General features: G+C 55.0%; 6 protein-coding genes across 6 annotated transcripts; 2 read left to right on the top strand and 4 right to left on the bottom strand.

Annotated features, from left to right (window-relative positions):
* Positions 1 to 2199: 2199 nt before the first annotated feature.
* On the bottom strand, positions 2200 to 3855 carry CAOG_06197 (hypothetical protein). The gene has a single exon (XM_004345737.2). The coding sequence runs from the start codon at positions 3665 to 3667 to the stop codon at positions 2357 to 2359; it is 1311 nt and encodes a 436-aa protein (XP_004345787.1). The 5' UTR covers positions 3668 to 3855; the 3' UTR covers positions 2200 to 2356.
* CAOG_06196 (circumsporozoite protein) lies at positions 3792 to 5004 on the top strand (the record flags this gene model as incomplete). Its single annotated transcript, XM_004345736.2, has 2 exons — positions 3792 to 4415; positions 4446 to 5004. 2 exons carry the CDS (start codon positions 3792 to 3794, stop codon positions 4527 to 4529), a joined length of 708 nt encoding a protein of 235 aa, XP_004345786.2. The 3' UTR covers positions 4530 to 5004.
* On the bottom strand, positions 4418 to 5869 carry CAOG_06195 (hypothetical protein; the record flags this gene model as incomplete). Its single annotated transcript, XM_004345735.2, has 2 exons — positions 4418 to 5039; positions 5084 to 5869. The coding sequence occupies 2 exons, from the start codon at positions 5867 to 5869 to the stop codon at positions 4866 to 4868; spliced, it is 960 nt and encodes a 319-aa protein (XP_004345785.1). The 3' UTR covers positions 4418 to 4865.
* A 470-nt stretch (positions 5870 to 6339) lies between these two features.
* On the top strand, positions 6340 to 8807 carry CAOG_06194 (longevity protein). The gene is made up of 5 exons (XM_004345734.2): positions 6340 to 6636; positions 7325 to 7558; positions 7647 to 7704; positions 7796 to 7942; positions 8054 to 8807. The coding sequence occupies exons 1-5, from the start codon at positions 6455 to 6457 to the stop codon at positions 8564 to 8566; spliced, it is 1134 nt and encodes a 377-aa protein (XP_004345784.2). The 5' UTR covers positions 6340 to 6454; the 3' UTR covers positions 8567 to 8807.
* A 5-nt stretch (positions 8808 to 8812) lies between these two features.
* On the bottom strand, positions 8813 to 9724 carry CAOG_06193 (metallophosphoesterase domain-containing protein 1; the record flags this gene model as incomplete). Its single annotated transcript, XM_004345733.2, has 2 exons — positions 8813 to 9155; positions 9267 to 9724. The coding sequence occupies 2 exons, from the start codon at positions 9722 to 9724 to the stop codon at positions 8813 to 8815; spliced, it is 801 nt and encodes a 266-aa protein (XP_004345783.2).
* Positions 9725 to 10339: 615 nt separating this feature from the next.
* On the bottom strand, positions 10340 to 11632 carry CAOG_06192 (hypothetical protein; the record flags this gene model as incomplete). The annotated part of the gene is made up of 2 exons (XM_004345732.1): positions 10340 to 10465; positions 10529 to 11632. 2 exons carry the CDS (start codon positions 11630 to 11632, stop codon positions 10340 to 10342), a joined length of 1230 nt encoding a protein of 409 aa, XP_004345782.1.
* Positions 11633 to 11846: the final 214 nt, after the last annotated feature.

Below are 11846 nucleotides of genomic sequence, written 5' to 3'. Positions count from 1 at the left end.
CATCGATTTCCGGCTTTTTTTTTTTTTTTTCTTTTTGGATGTTTTTGTATCTTTTTGGGCTCGCCGCCATTTGCCGTTCGAAAATTCCCCGTTCGCGCTTTTTGGTGCTTCATCGATGCTTTGCGCTCGTTGCAGTCGCAGGAGCACCACAATCAGCTCAGCGAGGACGACACAGGGTCCAGCGGGCGCAAGCCAAAGTGTGTTGTCGGCAACCGACTCTTTTTTTTTTTTTTTTTTTTTTTTTTTTCTGTTTCCCGGTTCGTTTTTTTTTTCTTGTTCTTTCTTTATTATTTTTTTTTCTTCGCGGCGTTCGCTCGCCATTGGTCTCGACGCGCGGTCAAGGCAAAGAGCACATTGTGGTGCCCCGACGCTGATTCAACGCGTGGGATCGGGCGGGGAGCTCGACCGGGGGGTTTGGCACGCCGTTGACAGCAAGTGAAGATGACAGTTGCCCTGGCTGGCTGGCGGGCAGCGCACGTCCACCCCCCGCGGTGCGTTTCCCCACTCCCGCACCACCGCAATGCGGCTTGCCCGCAACGCCGCTGAACGGGCACCAGGCGCAGCCAACCCCAAACCAACTCCCCGCTCCTGTCGCTTGTCACACCGGCTCCCGACAAACCAGAGATGTGCAAATGTATCGGAAAAAATAACACCAGCCACTTAAAAAACGTGTACCTGAATCAACGGCACAACGAAGAGGATTTTTCCAAGCAGGACACAATGCAACGGGCGTCCACAGGAAGAGAGCGCGAATTTCAAACAGGGACCGGAAAAAAAACCGTCAAACAAAAAACCAAAATACAAAAACAGGAGTGCAAAGACAAAAGATGGAGGGTTTGGCATTTTGTCTGCACCGCTAATGAGGAATCGGGCCGCAGTCCGAGCGCGGTTGTGTGCATGAGAGTGCGGCCGAGGGTGGCGAATGCTAGTAAAGCGAACTCACTTTTTGCTCGGATGTGCAGGAAGCGCGGTGGCGAACGCAATCAACAACAGCAACGACAGACAACAGCAACAGACAACAACAACAACAGCAATTTTTATACTTTAAACCAACCGCAAACGACCATCCTTCGCCGCATGACACAGTCCGGCTTCTGGGAGCGCCCAATCCGATGAGCCGCACTAGCTGGTACTCTATCGACCTGCATTTATTGGAAGAGGGGGTGGCGGGACACATTCGACGTCGGGAGCAAGCGGCGGGCCGAGAGCAGACCAAATGCAGAATATTGGTGCGTGACTCACGCCATGTTGCCAACACACCCCTGGCTGACGCTCCACCTTTTTCTTCATCGGATGAACAATCAAAGCGTGGAATGCCAGTGACAGTGACGAGTAAGCGACATATCACCGCCGCCTTGTATTCACGGGGATGTTCCGTCGGGGGTCCGTGTACCTCCTTGGTGACCCCCGTCGGAAGAAACAAAAAAACGAATTCCTGCGAGTTCGCACCAACATGTCGCCTGCTTCACGCAGACGATGCTCGCAGCGTCCCCAATGGCACCGGCATGTTCCAGCGCGAGTGCGAGCTAGCCGTGCGCGCCACTGCGACATTGACAACTCGTTCCCATGGCCGCCAAAAAAACAAAAAACAAAAAAAAAACACACACACATAAACCCGGAACGCGGGGGCTTGTCGCTCACGTTTTTGCCTTCTTTATGGTGATCTTTTTTTTTTTATATAGTGATTTTCGGGTTGTTTTAATTTTAAAAAAATGTCTTGATGCAGTATTTATTTTAACATGATTATTTTGGGACTGGTGTATGTGCCACAAGCTGTGTGCACCCTGTCTGCCTCCCGATTTCCTGCCACACATGTGTGCATGAATTGTCCGGGGGTCGAGTACGCGACGCCTCTTCGGTCTTACAAGCCAAGACACGGGTGGGCTCGGTTCGTGGGAAAATACAAATCACTGCAGAGTTTCGATTTTAATCCGAGCAAGGAGTTATTGGTTCTTGCTTTTTTGTTTGGTTGCTCTCGCAGTGTCCGCGCATTGTGTCACGCCGGTCATTGCACCATCGTATGAGGTGGACTGAGTACACGGAACACCTGGTCAAAGAGCCTGCGACCGTCGCGGTGTGACTGATGCCGCTTTGGTTCCCGCAACCGGAACCGCCGTCGGGCGTGTTGTTTTATTCTTGATCGCATCATGCAAACTCTCGACATCTTCAACTAGATCCGGGCATCATGCATACAATGAGCTCGAGTTGAAGTCTATTACAAAACAACAACAACTGCAATGACGATCTAAGCTTAAACAAATGGATCTAAAATGTACAAAAAAGCCATCTACAAAAAACCAAATCGAGCCTCAAAAGAGCCCGCGCCGCACACGCACCAAAACAACGACACGGTCGGTCAATGCACGGTCGGAATGAGATCGCTGGCATACTCAGAGTCCAGATCCTCTTCGCTGCTGGGCCCTACAATGGCAGAGTCATCGTGACTGCTGTAGCCGTCCGAGTCGCCCTCGCTGGACTCGCCCTCCCCGGAAGAGTGGTCGGAGGCGTGGGCTGGGGCCGCGTCCTCGTGGCTACGACCATCGCCGTTGTCGTTCATGAGGACGACGGTTTTGCGCGAGGAAAGGGTTCGCTTTTTGCGTCGCTTGATGGGGTACGACTGCCTCCTCCGGGTTTCAAGGCGACGACGAGCAAGGAGCGATTGCTCTCGCTCCGCGGCATCCTTGTGTGGCCGGGCAGTTCGACTGAGGTCCAGAGCATCTCCGGTCTTTTGAGCATCATCGGTTGCCAAAGGAACTGCCTCCCAAAAATTAGCTCCGAGCAATGGATTTGCTGCTGGCATGGTGGATGAGGTGGAGCGAGTAGCAGCGTCTTGCAGATTGCCCGTTTGCTCGGGCGAAGAACCATCCTGCACTCCCGTTTCTGCACTCAACCTGGGCGACGCCAGCTTGGACAACTTGATCAGAATTCGCTGCACCCGGGGCTCTGGTGCTGTGGTTGCTGCAGGCGTGTCGCGTTCTGTGGATGCAGCAATGTCTGCTTCCGGCCCAGCCGTTGCTGCTGGTGCAGTCGTTGTGTGCGGCTGCGGTTGCGGGATTGCAGCATTTCGAGAGTCAACGTGACCGCCTTCCGATTCCCGCCCTGCTGGCGGCGAGGATGGAGCTGCACTGCGACGCTTGTGAGGGATGGAAGAGCGATGTGCTGCTGCGACTGCGGAGCTGCGAGGCAGATTGGTCCTGCGTGAAGCAGCAGGAGCAACATTTGCGTCGCTCTGTTTGAACAAGTCCACAAGCGATTCGGGATGCGTTTCCGAAAAGAATAGGTCTCTTCTCTCTTTTTCAGTCGCAAACGCAATAAAGTTGCAGATTTGACGCGAATCCCATTGGCTGAACACCTCAGATGGAATGTCTTGCAAGAGAGCAGAGTCACTGACAACCTGCATTGGCGCGCGCATGTAGTGCGCAGTGTTTCTGAACCTTCTCAAAGTGCCATTCAGAACTCCCATCATCCGATCGAGCCAAGTGTCTAGGGGTTGGGCACGAAGAAGCACCCCACCGCGAAGCTTGACTGCCCTCAGCAATCCGCAGTACTCTAGAAGTCGCTCATGGTGGGCAAATTTCTCGGGCGACATGAAAGTGCAAAAGAGCTCCTCGCGTGAAAGCAATGGCGCTGAGGTGTCAGATGATCGGGCCTCAAAGCGGACAACCATCGTGGATCCAGGTAAGTGGATCTGCGTGACATCCGGGACACGCCAGACCCGGGCCGTGTTGTCGTGCACGAGCGAGCCCTGAGCATCAATGTCCAGCGGAACGGCGGGAGACTCGGGAGCGAATATGGGGCGCTCTACAACAGGGGATTGCGGTGAGCCAGACGGCGCTGCTGGTGCGTCAGACCGCGCTGTCGGTGCGTCAAACCGCGCTGTCGGTGAGCCAGATCGCGCTGCTGGTGCGTCAGACCGCGCTGTCGGTGAGCCAGATCGCGCTGTTGGTGCGTCAAACCGCGCTGCTGGTGCGTCAGACGGCGCTGTCGGTGAGCCAGACCGCGCTGTCGGTGCGTCAAACCGCGCTGCTGGTGCGTCAGATCGCGCTGTTGGTGCGTCAAACCGCGCTGCTGGTGCGTCAGACGGCGCTGTCGGTGAGCCAGACCGCGCTGTCGGTGCGTCAAACCGCGCTGCTGGTGCGTCAGATCGCGCTGTTGGTGCGTCAAACCGCGCTGCTGGTGCGTCAGACGGCGCTGTCGGTGAGCCAGACGGCGCTGCTGGCGAGCGAGACGAAAAGGCCAAACGTTGTAGTCCCCCTGTGTACGAGATGGAGAGCGATTTGCTCGAATTTTGCACCATTAGCGCTGCTGCAGATGCAGCCGCTGCAGCCGCAGCAGAGAAGGATGCGATCGGAGAGGCAGACGAGGACGAGGTCAAGGCCGGAGAGGTCAATGACAGAGAGGTCAAGGACGGAGAGGTCAAGGACGGAGAGGTCAAGGACGGAGAGGTCAAGGACGGAGACGAGGCAGCAGTAGCCAGCGCGGGGGCAGGGGTCGTAGGGAACTGGGATGGACCAGGAGACGTTGCCTGAGAGGTCCACCACGGAATGCTGGACGCGGGCTGTGTTGTGCGAGACGACGAGCTTACATGAAGAGGCGCTCCTGGAAGAGCGGGTTTTTTCAACTGAACCCCACCAGTAAACTTCCCGCTGCCATCACGTGCAAGAGCCAGCGTCGGAACCTGGCCATTGGGTGTGTTTGCTACTGTTGTGGTGAGGGTTGTCGCATTGGTGGGAGATGGGTGTGCATCGACTGAGGCAGTGGAGCGCTCGGCGTTTGCAGCCGGACTATTTTGACTTGGAGTGAGCTGTGCGGGAGAGGACTTGCTGGAGTTGGTGTCATGTTGTTGCTGGGTGGTTCTTGGAAGCTCAGAAGGACTCTGCGGCCTTGAGGTGTCGCTTGTTTTGTTGAGCGGGTCTCGGTGCACAGGCTCTGGTCTTGGTGCCGTGCCGGACGCCGAGCAACTTTGACTCTTCGTCCGCGGGATGCTGCTGCTGCTGCTGCTGCTGCTGCTGCTGCTGCTGCTGCTGCTGCTGCTGCTGCTGCCAGAAAGTCCACCAGGACGTTTCTTACTGTCATCACGTACAGCAGCGGGCATCGGAACCTGGCCATTGGTCGTGCTTGCCCTGGTAGCGTTCGTCAGAGATTGCGTCTCAACTGAGGCGGTGGACCGCTCGACGTTAGCAGTTGGGCTTGGAGTGAGCTGCACGGGAGAGGATGTGCCAGAGTTGGCGTCATGCTGTTGCTGGCGGCTTTTGAGCGGCTCAGAAGGTGGCCGGGGCCTTGAGGTGTGACTCGGCTCTGTGTGCGTAGGCTCTGTATTCTTGGACCGCTCGACGTTTGCAGTTGGACTTGGTGTGAGCTGTACTGACGAAAACATGCTCGAGGTGGTCTGGTGTTGCTGCTGGCGGCTTCTTGCGAGCTCAGAAGGCAACAGGGTGGAGCCCGGGTCGCTGTTCGTCGCCACCTCTGTTCTTGGTGCTACCGGGTCGGGCGCCGAGAAGCCTTGACTCTTTGCACGCGGGATACTTGCAGGAGGAGCAGCAGCAGTAGCAACAGCAGAAGTGGCAGGAGCGGCAGCAGAAGTGGCAGGCGGCTTGGCTCGTGCTGGTGCAGCAGCAGTCACAGCAGACTTGAGCGGGGACGTGGGCTGCTCCAGCCGTGCGGCGGGGTCGGCGGGGCTGTCCCGCGGACCGGATGCCACTGGCCATGCTGCCGCGGGACTTGCTGGACTGGGCGATGACGAGCCAGAGGCCGGCGCCGAGCCTGGCGTTGAGGATGAGCGCGCGAGGTGGGCGAGCCGGGCATGCTCGTCGAAGGTGGAGACGCGCTTGATCTGCCGCGTGGACGTGCTTCGGGGCGTGTTGCACATGCTGCATTTGAACGAGATTGGCTGCAGGAAGGTGCACGACGGGCACGACCACTCGTCGGCCATTCTTTGCGGTCTAGAAGACTGGGATTTGAGCGAGAGACAGCGAGAGAAAGACAGAGAGAGAGAGAGAGGACGTGGCTTGACTCGCAATACACACACACAATGAGACACACTCAGAGACAGATGGATGAGGTGGAGAGAGAGAGAGAGAGAGAGAGAGAGAGATGGGAAGAGAGAGAAAGAGAGAGAGAGAGATGGAGAGAGAGAGGTCACAAGTCTGAATGAACGAGCGCAGGTACGATTCTCAGAGTCGGGCAACAAAAAAGAATGACTAGAGCTTGAAACTACGTTGTTACGTTTGGCGTATGTGTGTCTGTGAGTCTGTTCACTTGTGGACGAGAAGCAGCATTCGCCACCGACCGACGGGCGGTTTTTGTATTGGATTTCCATTGCCATTCTCATACTCTACTCCATCCCCCCGCTCTTCCTCAGTCACTTGTCGATCATTCCCACTTTTGGATTCTCAACTCCAACCTCCAGCTTCACTCTTTGTTTTTTCTCTCGTCTCACAATCCGTCGCCATCGATGTCGCTGTGGAGTCTCCTGTCGCAGTTTGATGACTATGTCGCCACTGAGCTCGCGCCACCCGGGAGCGCCTTCCCCCGCCTGCGCGCTACCAACCCGGACATTTACCCGCACTTGAGGCAGCTGTGGATTGTCCTCCCGATTGCCGTCGCCCTCTTTGTCGCGCGCATCGTCTTTGAGCGGTAACAGCGGGGTCTTTTCAGCCACTTGCTTTGCGCACTCTCTTCCACTCCACTCTCCACTCTCCACTCTCCACTCTCCATCGCATCCATCCATCTATGTATGTGTGTGTTGATGCTTGCTGTTTCCCCTCCATCTCGTGTTTTGGCAGTGTGTGGGTTGCTGATTGTGCTCCTGTCTGTCTGCGTGGCACTCCCAATCTCATCCCACCTAATCTTCTCTCTCACAACCACTCTCTCTCCAGCTCTTTCCCCGTCCCCATAGCAATCCTTGTCATCATCACCCTCCTTCCATCTTTGACTAGTTCGGTCTCGGTCTCGGTCTCGGTCTCGGTTGCTCCTCCCTTTTGCACTGTGTTTGTGTGGTGAATCGCGCCACATTTTACATTTCGTCGTCGTTTTGGCATATGCCTGAGCAGATGTCTCCTCGCTTGTGTTTTTTGTAATCCAGGTCTGAGAAACTTGAATTTATCAATCAATCAATCAATCAATCAATCACGCTTGTAGCGGAGAGATAAACGGAACGATTTGCCGATTGTCTGAAACGAAATGAGATTTGGTGCAGTCTGAGTTGCTGCGACAATCCATCAACCAAACAAACATTTCTCTCTCAAACCCACAGATGTACGACCATGTTCCCTGAATGAAACTTACCCTTGCTATGTCCTCGTTTCGCATGGTTTGATGCTAGATTCTTCATCCGCCCACTCGGTGTCCGCCTCGGCATCTCGACCAAGCCCACCAAGCGCAACGAGCCAAACCCTGCACTCGAGGCCGAGTACAAGAAGAAGAAGCGAATGACCCCCGAGCGCGCTGCAGACCTCACCAAGAAGACCGACAAGACTCCCGAGTACATCATGACCTGGTTCCACCGTCGCCGGAACGCAGACAAGCCCAGCAAGATGGTTCGCTTCCAAGAGGCAGTGTAAGAGCCTCTTTTACTCTCGCTTTGTTGTGGCTGTTGTTGTTGTTGCTCGCATGCTTACATGCCCCCCCCCATGTCGTTCATGCAGGTGGCGCCTCATCTACTATACGACTGCGTTTGTCTGGTCTGTTTACATTCTGTCTGGCGTAAGTTTCCCCCTCCCCCTTGCTATGCATTTCACAAATGTGGGCGGGCCCTGTTGCTCAATTCCTAAATCGCGTCTTCTCTTGATCACAGTACCCCTGGCTGACCGACACCGACTACTGCTGGATTGGCTACCCCGAAAAGCAAACATTGGACCCGACGATCCAGTGGATTTACTTTATCCAACTCGGCTTTTACATGTCGCTGTTGTTCTCGCAGTTCACCGACGTCAAACGCAAGGTAACGCTTGATATTTTTGAATAATTCTCGTTGATGCTCTCCAATCATCAATTCTCACCTGCTTCCCCTTTCCCTTTTCCTTTCTCTTTGCTGCACATGCCATCCATTTAGGACTTTTGGGAAATGTTCATTCACCACGTTGTTACCATCTTCTTGGTTGCATTCTCGTACCACGCCAACTTTATCCGAATCGGCACGCTTGTGCTTCTCGTGCACGACGTGAGCGACATTTTCCTGGAGGGCGCCAAGGCGTTCAACTACCTCAAGTACCAAAAGCTCTGCGACGCCACTTTTGTCGTCTTTGCCATTGTCTTTTTCGTCGCCCGTCTGTTCGTCTACCCCCGTTATGTGCTGAAGAGCGCTTTCTGGGACGTTCGCGCCCTGCTCAACACTGAGCCCTTCTTTGGATTGTGGTTTTTCAACATTCTGCTGTGGATCCTGCAAGCCCTCCACGTCATGTGGTTTATCACGATTTTCAAGATGGTGATCAGCTTTGCTTCCAAGGGCGAGGTCTCTGGCGATGACCGCAGTGACTCTGAGGCCGAAGAGGAGGACGACACGGCCCACCCCGCTGCGCCAGCGCCCGTTAAGGCCATCCCGGCAGCCAAGCCCGTCAAGCATTAATGGATTGTTGTCCGAGACCCCCCCCATCTCCCCTGGGTGTTTGCTTTTTTGATTGCGTGAGTAGTTGTTGTTGCTACTGCCATTTCTCTTCGTCTCTCTGCTTGGAACACGTTGCTTGTGCCGTCTTTCTTCTCCCTTTTCTTGTTTGCCGTTTCTTGTTTCTTTCCCACGTTTTTTTTTTCGTTTTTGCGTGAATGTCATTCTGTATTTGGGCGTCATTCGAAATCCAAAATCACTTTGACACGCTTAATTTTTTTTGGGAAGATCAACAACGATGGCTGGCAACACGGGTTGGTAGCGATGTGTGCAAGTCGAGGCATTCGCGTACAATATGCCAAATTCGTCACGCGTCAGGCCCGCACCCTCGTGTATGTGGCCAGAGACGTGCAGTTTTGGCTTGATGCGCGATTGAATCGCCTCGAGCAAGTCGGCGCATCCCGCATAGTTGCCACCGGTCGTGCGATCGCCATACCCAACCGGGGGACCGTGTGTGATCAAAATGTCGACATTGTTCGGAATCAAGTCCCACTTTGCGCGAATGGGCGCGCCTCGTTCCAGATTGAATCCCCAGCCGAAAAAGTACGGCGTCCTGCAACAAATTCAGAAAGGAGGAAGAATCCAGCTCGCTCAAAGTCAACAAAAGAAAAGGCTTTTCCAACATTCACTCCTCGAAGCACACGACACTCGCTCTGATACGCACCATGGTGACCCGTAAATGCGAAACCCCTCGACCTCAACCAGCGCATCCTCGAGATAGATGCAATTGGTGAGGAGCGCTTTGAGCTGTGCCGGCGTTTCCGTGTCCTTGCACCGAAACTGCTCCCTGAGCTCTTCAATATTGCTCTCGTCGAGCGTCAGGTCGTGATTACCCGCAATGACCACCTTGTGCTTGTGTGGCTGCCGACCGAGAAACTCGTTGAACTTGACAATGTCGGCCTTCGAGCCCTTGTTGCTGAAATCGCCGGCGTGAACCAGCAAATCGCCGTCCGGCACGACGAGCTTGTCCGTCAGCGAGTGCGTGTCGGATATGCACACGACTCGGAAGAACCCTTCTGGCTTGGCGACGGCGGCTGCGTCAACCGGCTCGACCGTCTCGACCGTATGCGTGTGCTTGACCGATTCCCAGTACGCGTCGGCGCTGCCAGTCTGCACAGCCATCCAGCAACAAAACAAAAATTTCGCAAGTCCAAATTTTCAATCAGCCCCAATGCACGACAATGTCAAGCAAATCATCAAGCAATAGCTCAAGCTGGATCGCGGCCGTGAAGGCTCACTCATGCAATTCACTGAAATCCATGACGTCAAAGCATGTCATCGTCGTGCACCCAAACTCGCGGACATGGGAATAACAACAAAAAGCAACCTCAAAGGTATCCGCGCTTACAGCAGTTGACAGCTCATGGCGTGTGGCGGTGGTTGCTGCTGAGCTGATATTGTTGGTGACGACTGGTTTGAGTTTGCTGCGAATGGCGTTCAGCATTTGGATTTGGTTGTGTTTGTCAATATCAACAGAGACGAGAATAAAAGACTGAGATGGCTGGAAGAGTGCGGGTAAATCAAGGAAAATTTGAGGTCAAATAACAATGAGTGAGAAAAGGAGGTCGGCAAGGAAAATTTGAGGTCAAATAACAATGAGTGAGAAAAGGAGGTCCAAACAGACTCTCAGCGCTCCAGTCGCAGTATCGCCGCACAGACAATGGAATAAACGTGTTAAATTACAAGAGGAATAAATACCACAAAGACAAGGACAATGGAACAAAAAAAAAGAGCGCGTTACGGCGATCCTCCGGCTTCGACCCATCGTCGAAACTCGACATCCTTCTGGTCGGCCCAGCGCCGACTCGCCTGCCGCTTTTTCAGGTACAACTGCTCGAGGATGGAGCAGAATGCATCACCGTGCTGCGATACGTCGTGCCACACAAATCGCCCCCAAACAGCTGCCATCGCTCTGCGTCGCCGAACAACGTCTTGGTGCGAAATGCTCTGTAGCGTCGACAAAAGATCTGCAGCAACACGGGCAGGCGGAATGCGCACAATAAACGCGTCATAGTCAATGAGGCTTTCGAATGGGAGCGCCAGGTCGTCAGAGATGAGCACGGGGATGCATCCCGAGAGAATCGCTTCAAAAACGCGCGGCGTCCAGGCGTGCCATCCTTCGGGGCACAGGCAAAATGTCGACGAGCGAAGTGCCTTTTCGTAGCCACTCGACCGAATGCCGAGAATGCGAAAGTCCGGGTGCTTGCTGAAGGTTTCTTTCAGGTAGGGCCGAACGCCTCGGGAGTGGCATGATCCTCGAGCATCGTTCACAAAGCAGGGCAGTTTGGTCCCGCCAAAGCATGCCAATGTCGGTCTTTGGCCCGTCAAAATGACCTCGAGCTCGTCAACAGACTTGTTGGCGTAAATTGGCGTTGGGACGTAGTGCGTCAATCGCGGCGGAATCGTCACATCCTTTGCCAGCGTAAACTCGGCCGCGGACAGCTGGCCATTCGCGGTCAGGAAGACTGCGTTCTTGATTCTTGAATAGTCTCCAAACAGCTTGGCGCCGTGGCCTTGGGAGAAAAGCCACAAGTGGTCCTGGGCGAACGCGGGGAATGGCGGGTACTCGCCCCGCGTCGCCACCTGCTCAATGGTGCCGAGACTGTTCCAGTCAGGACTGTACGGGTCGTAGCGCCACGGCAGCGTGTCCCGCGGGATGCTCCCATGGGAGGTGATCCAGTCCAGCGCGGCGCTGAACAGCTCGGCGCTCGCGTTCGGCTGCACCGCCATCCGGTTGAAGCCGTGGCATGTCCCATACACGGGGACATAGTAGTAGTCTGCGTCGCGCGGGTTGAGCGTCCGCAGCGGACTGTCGAGCAGCAACTGGTGGAACGCCCACTCGCTCGAGTAAAAGCTCGTCGTGCAGACCGGATCGCGCATGTCGGGCGGATGCGCCAGGTTGTGCTCAATCACACGCGTGTTGAACTCTGCAGGAAGCGGATAGACAAAGATTCGCAGCGAGCGCGGCGCACTGGCTGAGAGCGGGGTGCACTGGAACGGCGCCACACCCTGTTCTGAGTAAATTCGCATGGTGGTGGTGGTCGGTGTGTCTATGGCAGGTGCTCCTTCTAATAATGTGAGCCGCCATCCACTGCCTATCGCAAGTGCGAGGATGACCAGAATCCCAATGCAAAGTGCAGCAGCAACGGCGATGGTTGGTCGCCGACACCGCCGGAGCATCATTTATGAAGGACTGGACTGGCGGGCTTTTTGTCCATTGTACGAGACGACAGGTGCCTTGGCT

This window comes from Capsaspora owczarzaki (assembly GCF_000151315.2).
Source record: "Capsaspora owczarzaki ATCC 30864 unplaced genomic scaffold supercont2.10, whole genome shotgun sequence".
Classification (NCBI taxonomy): Eukaryota; class Filasterea; order Ministeriida; family Capsasporidae; genus Capsaspora; species Capsaspora owczarzaki.
The sequence above is the reverse complement of the archived record's forward strand: the minus strand, read 5'-3'. Positions and strand labels throughout refer to the sequence as shown.

Excerpts from the sequence above, each read along its gene's own strand:
- CAOG_06197 (XM_004345737.2), bottom strand. The coding sequence starts at position 3,667 with ATGGTTGTCCGCTTTGAGGCCCGATCATCTGACACCTCAGCGCCATTG.
- CAOG_06194 (XM_004345734.2), top strand. The coding sequence starts at position 6,455 with ATGTCGCTGTGGAGTCTCCTGTCGCAGTTTGATGACTATGTCGCCACT. Across the intron at positions 6,637-7,324 it reads GCGCGCATCGTCTTTGAGCG|ATTCTTCATCCGCCCACTCG; the intron begins GTAACAGCGGGG and ends GTTTGATGCTAG. Across the intron at positions 7,705-7,795 it reads CTGTTTACATTCTGTCTGGC|TACCCCTGGCTGACCGACAC; the intron begins GTAAGTTTCCCC and ends TCTTGATCACAG.